The sequence below is a fragment of the Protopterus annectens genome, chromosome 12.part0, assembly GCF_019279795.1.
Source record: "Protopterus annectens isolate FY-2018-M chromosome 12.part0, PAN1.0, whole genome shotgun sequence".
Classification (NCBI taxonomy): domain Eukaryota; kingdom Metazoa; phylum Chordata; order Ceratodontiformes; family Protopteridae; genus Protopterus; species Protopterus annectens.
This window is the reverse complement of record NC_056746.1, coordinates 251,884,319-251,896,190: the sequence shown is the minus strand read 5'-3', so window position 1 is coordinate 251,896,190 and position 11,872 is coordinate 251,884,319. Positions and strand designations below refer to the sequence as shown.

Sequence of the window (11,872 nt, the reverse complement as noted above, 5' to 3'; positions counted from 1 at the left end):
ACTAAAATACTACATATATAAGCTTTAATTTAGGCAAAAAATTGAAGTTCTGTCCTTTGTACTGGTCGTGGGTATGTTTTGCCCTGCAAAATCTTACATTTGTACCAAAAATGCCCTACTTTGGGCATTTGAAAAGGTGGCAACCCTACTGCAAGTCTTTAATAAACTAAGCCCGCACTATCTGCTTTCCGCATGACGACAATCCGAATGAATACTCATGCTGATGAAAAAAAACATCAACATGTTTATTCATCAAATTTAGAAAAACTGTCCGCTAGTGCTGTGTGTTGGGCGGGAGTTACTAATGTAAAACAAATCCCGGATGAAAGCTGGCAAGGCTTGCGTACATGTAGGCATAATTTCTGAGCAAGAGTTGCTTTTGTTTGATCTGAATTAGACCCTAGTAAAGCAGAAATGTTGTATCTCGGATCAGAATCATACACACGCACTTACCTGCCGCCGGAGCAACTAGATTTTCTCAATCCAATGCAGAGTTGTTGGACAGAGGTGGGCATTGGGCTCACTAATTTTCTCCTCCTAGTGCGGAGTTGTCCTGAGGTATACCTGCTTTCCCAGGCGTCTAATGGCGATGTTGAAGAACAGTAGTTTCCGGGATGCGCGTAGCAAGTCCTGCCTCAACTTCGCCCATCAGCTTGGGGCGTGTGGACAGTAACCAAAACTTTAATGGCAGGCACTCCCAGTGGAGAAGAGATAGGCGGAGAGTTTTTCCCTGCTGCGTCATCTACATGTGGTTGGGCAAATCACCGGAACTTATTGACTGCTTCACTTTATCATTCTCTCTCACGAATTAGAGATATTCTTGATGTTGTTTTCGGTTTTATTAATTAGCTACACAAAAATGTCGTCATTTTAATGTTAGGCTATGAACATGGGAAGTTTTTAGCCCACGAATACGCCAAGACTGAGAGAAAATTTGTGTGAATAACAAAAAATAAATTGCTGGCCCAGTGGATGAGAGCGAGCCTTGTAGACAGTGCACGATGTCAGAGCGTATATCTGCATGAGCTTCCTATTCCTCTAACTTTGGAGTCTTCAGAAAAAAATGCCAAGCTAAGATTAGTGGGCGGAATCACTTCAGTAACAGGATCCTTAATGCTAGATCCAGTGGATCAGACATCTCTTCTCAAAGGCTCTACTGGTAATAGTGAAACTTCCTCTGGCATTAGAAACCATAATGACACTGGCTGACATGAAAGCCAACTTTTCACAAAATCTCTAACAGTGATATAGGCAGCCAAGAATTGTTGCCGGAGAAGTTGCCTGCTAAACTGGCATGAAGTTCATTTTCTTGTACATTAGTCAAACTGAGGGACTACAAGAACAGTATAGATATTTATCTCTAGCCTGGTTGCTATTTGCTAAGATGAATGAGCCTAAATGAGATACTCGTGTAGAAGCTGTACGTGTCCTAGTCTACCTGAGAGAATAAACATAATGAAAACACTAAGTTACAGCTGTGCGTTTTAGTTTTGCAACTTCTTTTAAAGTAATATTTCCCAGTAAGATGGGGATGTGCCAGCACTCACTTTTAGGTCAAAGTCAGCCACACAGCCTCCAAGAAACAACATGATAACAATGGATGAAGAGTTGTCATTTTGAATTTTTGTACCTTGACTCGCTTTCTTTTTTCAGAAAGGAGATCTGTAACCTCATCTCCACATAGTTATTTTGGTTTGGAATAAGGAAACCCATAAGCAGCACCCTTCACCTGGAATACCAGGGGCATACTTTCTACCTATGTTTGTCTTTTCCCAGTTAGGGGTCGCCACAGCGGAACTCCAGTCCGCTAATGATTGGCAGTAGATTTTTATGGTGCCGAGTTGTCAGCCCAACACCCAACCTTCAACGAAGACACGCCCATTCACGCATGTCTTTCGAATGCCATGCGACCGTGGGGAGGACATGCAGACTCCACACAGAAGGCACTCCAGTCGAGAATCGAACAGGAGAACCTCTTGCTGTGAGGCAACAACACTACCACTGCACCACCGCGGCTTTCTGGCATACTTTCTACCTATAATTTAGCTATTTTATTTTGAAGGAGGTTTTTGCCCCTGCTAGTAGATACTTGGAGACACCTGGAACTAATTAAGGAAGACGTCTTGATATAAACTCTGCTTCCATACTGTCCTCGGAATGAGAGTTGAGAATTAGGGACTTGGATATCATCTGGTAGAATTATAAGTTTTACATCTAACTTTCTTCACCCTCCCTATGGTGGTTATATGGAGCACCACCAAAGTAAAACCTCTGCATTTCCACATGCATACACATATACAGACATAGAAGACACAGGCGCCTGCACATTCTCTCTCTCTCACACACACACACACACGCAAGCACTTTCAGTGACTCATGTCAAGAAACTGACAGCAAAACAGTAAAAAGCATGGCATTGCAATCGCAGTAGTGAAAACAGACATTACAATGAACAGCCATCGGGGTTGGAATAAGCATCCTCACTGGTCCTTTTGAATTTTGTTAAGAGTTTTTGTAAGTTTTAGCTTTTGGTAAGAGTGAAGGAAGATGCACACAGGTGGATTATATCTTATGTAGAAGGGCCAGTCTGAAGGAGATTGGAGACTGTAAAGTGGTGGCAGGAGAAAGTGTAGTTACGCAGCATAGGATGGTGGTTTGTAGGATGACAATGGTGATCAAGAAGAGGAGGATGAATGTAAGGGCAGCACCAAGGATCAAATGGTGGAAATTGAAAAAGGATAGTTGTGAGGTGGAGTTCAGGGAGGAGTTAAGACAGGCACTGGGTGGCAGTGAAGAGTTACCGAATAGCTGTGTAACTACAGCAGAGCTAGTAAGAGAGATGGCTAGAAAGGTGCTTTGTGTGACATCTGGAAAGAGGAAGGAGGACAAGGAGACCTGGTGGTGGAATGAAGAAGTACAGGAGAGTATACAAAGAGGTTGGCGAAGAAGAAGTGGGATTGTCAGAGAGATGAAGAAGATAGACAAGAGTATAAGGAGATGAGGTGCATGGCAAAGAGAGAGGTGGCGAAGGATAAGGCGTATGAAGAGTTGTATGAAAGGTTGGACACTAAGGTGGGAGAAAAGGACCTGTACCGATTGGCTAGACAGAGGGACCGAGCTAGTAAAGATGTGCAGCAGGTAAGGGTGATAAAGGATAATGAGGGAAATGTACTCACAAGCAAGGAGAGTGTGTTGGGCAGATGGAAAGAGTACTTTGAGGGGCTGATGAATGAAGAGAATGAGAGGGAGAAAAGGTTGGATGATGTGCGGATAGTGAATCATGAAGTGCAGTGGATTAGCAAGGAGGAAGTAAGGATAGCTATGAAGAATGGAAAGGCTGTTGGTCCAGATGACATACCTGTGGAAGCATGGAGGTGTTTAGGTGAAATGGCAGTGGAGTTTTTAACTCGATTGTTTAATGAAATCTTGGAAAGTGAGAGGATGCCTGAGGAATGGAGAAAAAGTGTTTTGGTACCGCATTTTAAGAATAAGGGTGATGTGCAGAGCTGTAGTAACTACAGAGGGATTAAATTGATCAGTCACAGCATGAAGTTATGGGAAAGAGCAGCGGAAGCTAGGTTAAGAAGGGAGGTGATGATTAGTGATCAGCAGTATGGTTTCATGCCAGGAAAGAGCACTACAGATGCAATGTTTGCTCTGAGAGTGTTGATGGAGAAGTACAGAGAAGGTCAGAAGGAGTTGCATTGTGTCTTTGTGGACTTAGAGAAAGCATATGACAGGGTGGCTAGAGAGGAGTTGTGGTATTCTATGGGGAAGTCGGGAGTGTCAGAGAAGTATGTGAGTGGTACAGGATATGTACGAGGGTAGTGTGACAGCGGTGAGGTCTGCGGTAGGAGTGACAGATGCGTTTAAGGTGGAGGTAGGATTACACCAAGGATCAGCTCTGAGCACTTTCTTATTTGCAATGGTGATGGACAGGTTGACAGATGAGATCAGACAGGGAGTCCCCGTGGACTATGATATTTGCAGATGACATTGTGGTCTGTAGTGAGAGTAGGGAACAGGTGGAGGAGACCCTGGAGAGGTGGAGATATGCTCTAGAGAGAAGAGGAATGAAGGTCAGCAGGACTAAGACAGAATATATGTGTGTGAATGAGAGGGAGGATAGAGGAATGGTGAGGATGCAGGGAGTAGAGGTGGCGAAGGTGGATGAGTTTAAGTACTTGGGATCAACAGTTCAGAGTAATGGTGAGTGTGGAAGAGAGGTGAAGAAGAGAGTACAGGCAGGATGGAGTGGTTGGAGAAGAGTGCCAGGAGTGATTTGTGACAGACGAGTACCAGTAAGAGTGAAAGGGAAGGTCTACAAGAGGGTAGTGAGACCAGCTATGTTATATGGGTTGGAGACAGTGGCATTGACAAAAAGGCAGCAGTCAGAGCTTGACGTGGCAGAGTTGAAGATGTTAAGATTTGCAGTGGGTGTGACAAGGATGGACAGGATTAGGAATAAGTATATTAGAGGGTCAGCCCAGGTCGGAAGGTTTGGAGACAAAGCCAGAGAGGCAAGATTACGTTGGTTTGGACATGTGCTGAGGATGGATGCAGAGCATATTGGGAAAAAGATGCTAAGGATGAAGCTGCCAGCTAACAGGAAAAGAGGATGGCCTAAGATAAGGTTTATGGATGTGGTGAGAGAGGACATGCAGGTGGTTGGTGTGACAGAGCAAGATGCAGAGGACAGGAAGAAATGGAAACAGTTGATCCGCTGTGGCGACCCCTAATGGGAGCAGCTGAAAGAAGAAGAAGAGCTTTTGGTATTTAGGCCCTGCATCTGAGCAGGTTTCTGCTTGTTTTGTACCGAGCTGAACTAAGGTGGGTTACCAGCCATAACTCTGAGCTGAGATACTAGACAAATACAGGCTTCTGAGCTTACAAAAAAAAAAAACAAGTTGCATGTTTTTTTGCTTATTTATACTCATAGCTGGCCTTGGGCACAGGCCAACTAGGCGGCCACCTAGGGCGTCACTCTAGAAGGGGTGCTTTTCCAGTATTTATTTGGTGGAGGTAGACCAGGATGGGAGCACCGGGTGGTGTGGTGGGGGGTGGCATGGAGCCCTTTTGCCCAGGGTGCCAGTTGATCTAAGGCTGCTCCTGTTTGTACTATTTACTGCACTTTTTTATTACCTGCCACCTAGTTTTATACTGTACTTATTTACTGTATACTAAACTACACTGTTGAGCTGCAATTGCCTGCTACACTGGGTCTGTGAAATTGAATTTTATTGCTGTTTTCACTGTTTAACAAGCTCTTTTGTTGTTTCCACTGTTTGTTAAATATGTACTGGTATTTTTTCACTGTTTTAAAGCCATCTGTTCTGCCTGCTCTGGTTTTCCCACAAAGCAGTGCTTAATTAACTGACCTGTTAACTGTTTAAATCATTCTTTAGAGCCTCCTGGCTGATTTTCTGCTGTTTTATACATTTTCAGTGTCCCATTGCTATTTTTCTGCTGTGCTAAACATTCTCTAGTGTTTCCCAATGAAACTAGGGTTGCTAGTAGCTGCTGCATAGTCCAGAACCAGGCCTGCTGCTTCTGGAACTGTTTGAGTGGCATGTTTGTTCTGAGCATGTTTTCCAGGCTATGGTATATTTGTTCTGAGCACGTTTTCCAGGCTATCTTGGATTGGAAGGGGCTTATCTGCAGTTTTGTGAGAGAACTGTGTAGATTGGGACCTGACTGGTAAAGGGAGGCCGGCCTAGGGCTTGGAATAAGCATCCCTCGTTGGTCCTTTTGAATTTTGTTAGTTTTAGCTGTTGATATTTGGGCTCTGCATCTGAACAGGTTTCTGCTTGTTTGCGCATCGCCCAGCACCTCACAATTGTGAGCCAGATCGGTACAGTTAAATTCAGCAAATTTTCCCTTAAAACCCAAGCAGAAATATCCATTCACCGAGCTCCTCCCTGATTGTTTCTGAAAAGCTATCTCTAATAACAACATTCTTCAACCTAGCATTATGGACAGTTTGACTACCCTTGTTTCTCCTGCCAGCTGTGTTGACTGGGATCTCTTGAGGCAGTGTAGTAATTGCCTCATGTACACAGACAACCATCTACTAATAGTACAATCTAGTACAGAGTGCAAGAGATGTGTTTCCACCAAGAATCTAGAATTCATGCTCTCTCTCCCTCAAAACAGTAACATGGAGAAGGTTGTCAGCTCACACAGTCTCCACACCAACCTTGACACACGGCAACACCAGTGTCTCACCCACCAAGCCTGTAAGACGTAACACTCAAAAAGCAAGTTTTCTTGTCATTAGAGACTCAATGGTGAGACACATGGATGTCCCACTCACCAGGTTGGACAAGGAGGAATTCATGGTCAGCTGCCTGTCTGGTGCCAGGATTCACCAAATCATGTACTCTAGTCTGTCAGCAACAAGTACCACTATGACTCTATCATAGTTTATGTTGGTGTGAATGACTTGAGACGTACCTCGCTGGACTATATGAAGAGAGACATGGTCGAGCTCTCTTGAGTATGTGTCCCAAGCAGGAATGTCCCTAGTCTGGATAGGCATACTACCTTCACCTAGAATGATGCCACAGTATAAGCAAAACATTATTGATTTCAATAATTGGCTTAGCTTTTGGTGTCATTCCAAGGTGATCCAGTTACTGTCTGCCTGAGAAGCCATGTTCAACAATCCTCGCTGCTTTGCCAGAGACGGTTTGCACCTGGCACCCCTAGGCTTTCGGCTGCTGGCAAAGGCTTTTGATTTTCTCCCATAGTGCCTTTTTTAGGCAAAGTCTCAAAAAAAATATTACCAACGTGAAATTAACCAATCAGATAAAAATAAGGGTCATGCTGCTAAATGCTAGGAGCTTAAACCAAAATCTGTGGTCCCTAGAAGCACTTCTATCACTAGAAGATGTAGATGTCTGTGCAGTCACAGAAACCTAGTTGAAGGCTCAGTGAGTACCCCGGCCCTGCAAGGCTACAATGCCTTCCACACCTTTAGACCACACATGAACATGTGAAAACCAAAGGAGGCAGTGTTTCTATCTATATTAGAGATAAATTCACCTCCCATCTAGACTGGATAACTCTATGGAGTTACTCCAGGTCCAGGATATGGTGTGTAAGACCCCCATTCAAGTCATAACCAGTTATAGATCCACCTCCATAGGTCATGACACCCACAAAGCCTACTTAACCAAACTGAAGACAATCCTAATTTTACTGAAGACACTGGTTATGGGGGATTTCAATTATCCCACAATCAACTGGGAAACCTATTCTAGCCCAATCTCGCTAGCACAAAAGTTCCTTGACTTTGTGAATTCAAATGCCCTGGAGCAAATTGTCCATACTCTGAGAAGAGGAACAAACAGCTTAGATCTGGTCCTCGCCAACATGTCAAACAGGTGCTCTGCTGCAACTTTTGGACCCTCATTAGTTAAAACTGACATTAACACCAGAACTCACAAAGGGAGAAATCAGACAAAAAAATGTCACCAAAGCAAACTATATCCTCCTAGATGAAGGGATAAATGCATTCCAAGCCCCAACCCAAGCTGAAAGTGGTAACTATGCCGAAGCTTACACTAAAGCCCTGTACAATCACTTGGATAAGTGTATGAACTCAGTTGTACCACATAGAATCAAAGCCAGAGCCCCAAGTAAAATCAAGCTGCCATGGTGGACTTCCAGCATCAACAAACTCTGTAATAAATGCAAAAAGTTGCTATCCAAAAAAACAAAGACAAGGACTCAACAATGGAAAAGCACCCTCCTCAGCCTTAACAGGCAAATACGACAACTTGTCAAATCCTCCAAGAGCTCCTTTGAGAGAAACCTAGCAAGTACTGCCAATGATAATCATAAGGCCTTTCATAGCTACATATGTAACCTTAAGGGCAGGACCCAAGCATGTGCAGAACTGGTGGCCAATGGTATCACACGCACTGACCCCCACAGCGATAGCGAACCTGCTAACAGATAGGTTTGGTAAAAATTTCACTCCCTTATCCCCTCCTAACTTACAACAAGCCCTCCCCCAAACTTGCCCTTAACCTTACATATCTGAAGAGCAGGTACTCAAAGCCCTGCCCAAGGCAAAGAACACAGCCTCTATGGGACCAGATGACATCCCAGGCTGTCTTCTAAATAGGCTAAAACATGAACTAGCATCACCACTAAGTATCCTTTTCAATCATAGCCTAACCACAAGCTTTGTTCCTGCAGAATAGAGAACAGCTACAGTCATTCCCCTCCACAAAGGTGGCCTAGCAACAGACCCAGGGAATTCCAGATCCATAAGCCTGACCAACCTCATCTGTAAGGTGATGGAACTTATCATTGTGGACCTCATACCATACCCAATTCGGCTTCATGAAAGGTAGATCTTGCCTGTTAAATCTGGTGGAATACTTTGAAAGTGTGACCAAGGCTATTGATGAGGGAAATCTGTGCATACAGCATACCTCAACTTGGCAAAGGCTTTTGCACAATCCCACATTAAAGCATTATTAATAAACTTAGCAAACTGAATGTAAACCCCTTCGTTGTAAGATGGGTTGCTAACTGGCTCACAAACCACACACACACACTATCAAAGTGGGTGACTCCACATCAACCAGCAGACCTGTTACCAGTGGGGTGTCACAGGGGATATTGCTGGGCCCCTTACTGTTCGGTATATACTTCTCAGAAGTTCAGATCAAAACTAAAGGGTTGTGGCTGACCAAATTTGCAGACGACTGCAAACTAGGTGCAATCATTGAATCCCCAAATGATGTCATTATACTCCATTAGGGTCTCACACAGACGAATGACTGGTCTATTAGTCACAGTCCCAAACTGAATGCAGAGAAATGCATCATCATTCCGTTTGGTGCAGACAATGTCCCTTCACACTGTCAAATCAACAACAATACCCTAAGTACTCATGAAGTGGTATGGGACCTGGGATCACAGGTTTACCGTGACCTTAACTTCAACCACCACATATCTACCGTTGTAAGGAATGTTTTCCATGTAGCTCACTTGATTAGTAAAGGCATCACCTCGAGAGCAAAAGAGGTAATAACCCCCTGTACTTGGCACTTATCTGACCCATGAAAATCAGGAAACACACAGAGGCACGAGAACAACGTAAAACACAACTTTAATTTCAACGATAATCCAGTATTACATCCAGTATTGCAAAGCGCTTTTCATCTCTTACAATGAAGAGACGTCTTCAGGCAAACAATCTAAAACAATTAGTGTTGTTTAAATATACACAGAACCCGTCCCCTAATTATCGCTAATTGGCATAGTTGATTCCTGGCAATTACGAACTAGGGCATGTCTACCACCTGGTTTGAATGAAGTTTATACTATTACTTGCATACTTAAACTGAAAAACTTGTTGAGGTAGTTTAAAGTAATAGTGATAAAATTATTTATTCATATATTTTACATTTTATAGTACAATATATATATATATATATTTTATATTTCTCTATATATTTTTTATATATGTATTTCTAGGTTTATACATGTATTTTTCAACACATTTATATGCATATTTATATATATGCATTTTCATTATTTATGTAACAAGAATTGTTTTGTAGAATGAAGTTGTTTAAATAAGTGTTCCAAACAAAATCTTCATGTAAAAATTAGTATTTTTAGTATTTTTAGATGTCAGAGGAACAATAACACAGATTGTGAATGACTTTTTATGTAATACTTTTTATGTAATACATGTATTGTCTATGAAGCATATGTATTTTAGTGAAAAGTGTAACCATTGTCTACAATTTTATTTTCAGTATAGAGGAAAGGAATCAACTATGCCAATTAGCGATAATTAGGGGAGGGGTTCTGTGTATATTTAAACAACACTAATTGTTTTAGATTGTTTGCCTGAAGAAGTCTCTTCATTGTAAGAGACAAAAAGCGCTTTGCAATACTGGATGTAATACTGGATTATTGTTGAAATTAAAGTTGTGGTTTACGTTGTCCTCGTGCCTCTGTGTGTTTCCTGATTTTCACAGTTCGACTACTTTCCTGGTTTGTCTTCGTTTACTTATCTGACCCATAATTGAGTATAACGCCCCAGTATGTATGTACCATACTAAGCACCTGCAGCAACTGGAGATAGCTCAGAGGTTTCTAACAAGATTGAGGGCCTCCAGCATGTGCCTTACACGGACCAACTAAAGTCTCTGTCATTATACTCCACATCGTATAGACTTCTTAGGGGAGATTTATGCCTGGGCTACAGAGCAACCCAAGACCCAAATCTAATGAAATTACTGTATATCCATAAATCAAATGTGTCTAGGGCTACCCATTCCAGGAACTTAAATATGGCCTGCAACTTAAATAGGACTTGCTGGAGGGACAGATTTATTATCTCCCAGGGACTGCCATGTCTTTGGAACAGGCTACCAATTCATGTGAAACAGAGTCACCTGTATGACACTGTTCAAGGGGAACCTGGACAAGTGGATGGGGCACCGTAAATTCTTACTGGGGATAGCACTCACAACCCACCTGGACATGGGCAGCCATCACTAAATGCAGTCTTGGGTATTGACTAGTACTTCTACTGTATTAGATTGGGTTGAAACGGCTAGGCTTAAAATGACCTCTGGGTTGATAGCCTACTATGATCCTATGAATGCATGGACTGAAACAATAAATATATCACAATGTGTTGAAAAATGTAAATACGTCAAAACATACTAAAATAACAAAACATTGCTTACGCAGGGGCTATGTCTCTCCACACACACCATATCCCCTTACTTAAACTTTATAATGCTATGGCTGCACAACTTCAGGGCAGAATGCAACCTCGACCAACAATAAAAAAACAGATTTAAACTTCCCCCATCTCCTGAATAATCTTCTGATACCTGCAAAACAGTGATACGCATACTACCTTTAAGGCAAACCTTGATGGCTGGATTGGTGTTTGTAAATGAATCCCAAGACTATCTTGTTCTGTCCCCCCTGCCCTCCTTAGTAATGGGTGCTAACCCTAATGCTGCCCCTTCCCTCAACCTTAACCCTACATGCTAAGGTCATTAAAACCTTCCTGTAACAATGCCACTATTCAGACAAATTTCGGGCTAGTGTTATGAGGGTTTTAGTTTTAATATAGGAGAGGAAATAGTTTCCTTTCTCGATATTATTGTTTTCATTTTTTTTTTCGGTATTGACAAAAATCTCTGAAAACTCATTTCAATTAAATCATATTTCACTGAATCACAGTTCAGAGAAAATTACAGAAGTTTGCAGACAATCAGCAGTTTGTGTGTGTTTGTCTCTTTCTTTCATGTCTGTGTTTCTGTGAAGTTACTTTATTTAAGTAAGAAGATGCAGCAGGGCTTAAACCTTGCAGAAAAGAACTTTCTAAGGTACGTTTACTCTTATGAAGTTTTCTATGAAATGTGATTCTATAAAACGACTTTTCAATGAAATATGTTGCTAGTAAGTTTGTTTCATTAATTTGTGATTCAGTGAAATGAAATTCAGTAAAACCAAGTGTAACATATAGAGATGGTACACACACACACACACACACACACACATATACATACTGTATATGCACACACACACATATATATATATATATATATATATATATATATATATATGTGTGTGTGTGTGTGTGTGTGTATATATATATATATATATATATATATATATATATATATATATACTTTTAAATACTGTATTTTCAGAATCCCAAAGACCAAAATACCAAGACCAAACTCTCACAATACTGAAACTTTACAACACCAAAGCCCAAATTGCTGAACTCAATGAGCAAACTTTACATACAACTCCATACACCAAAGCAGCACTATTTAAAAACAAAACAACACTGTATACGTCTGAAAACAAACAA

The 11,872-nt window shown here is 41.8% G+C and overlaps 1 protein-coding gene across 1 annotated transcript in view; it reads right to left on the bottom strand.

The window, feature by feature from the left end:
* LOC122816155 (histone lysine acetyltransferase CREBBP-like) overlaps positions 1 to 721 on the bottom strand; it is a 171,503-nt gene extending 170,782 nt beyond the window's left edge. Inside the window, exon 1 of the mRNA XM_044088910.1 lies at positions 454 to 721. Coding sequence (XP_043944845.1) covers positions 454 to 515 — 62 coding nt within the window. The 5' untranslated portion in view covers positions 516 to 721. The remainder of the gene's footprint in view (positions 1 to 453) is intronic.
* Between the last annotated feature and the right edge of the window lie 11,151 nt (positions 722 to 11,872).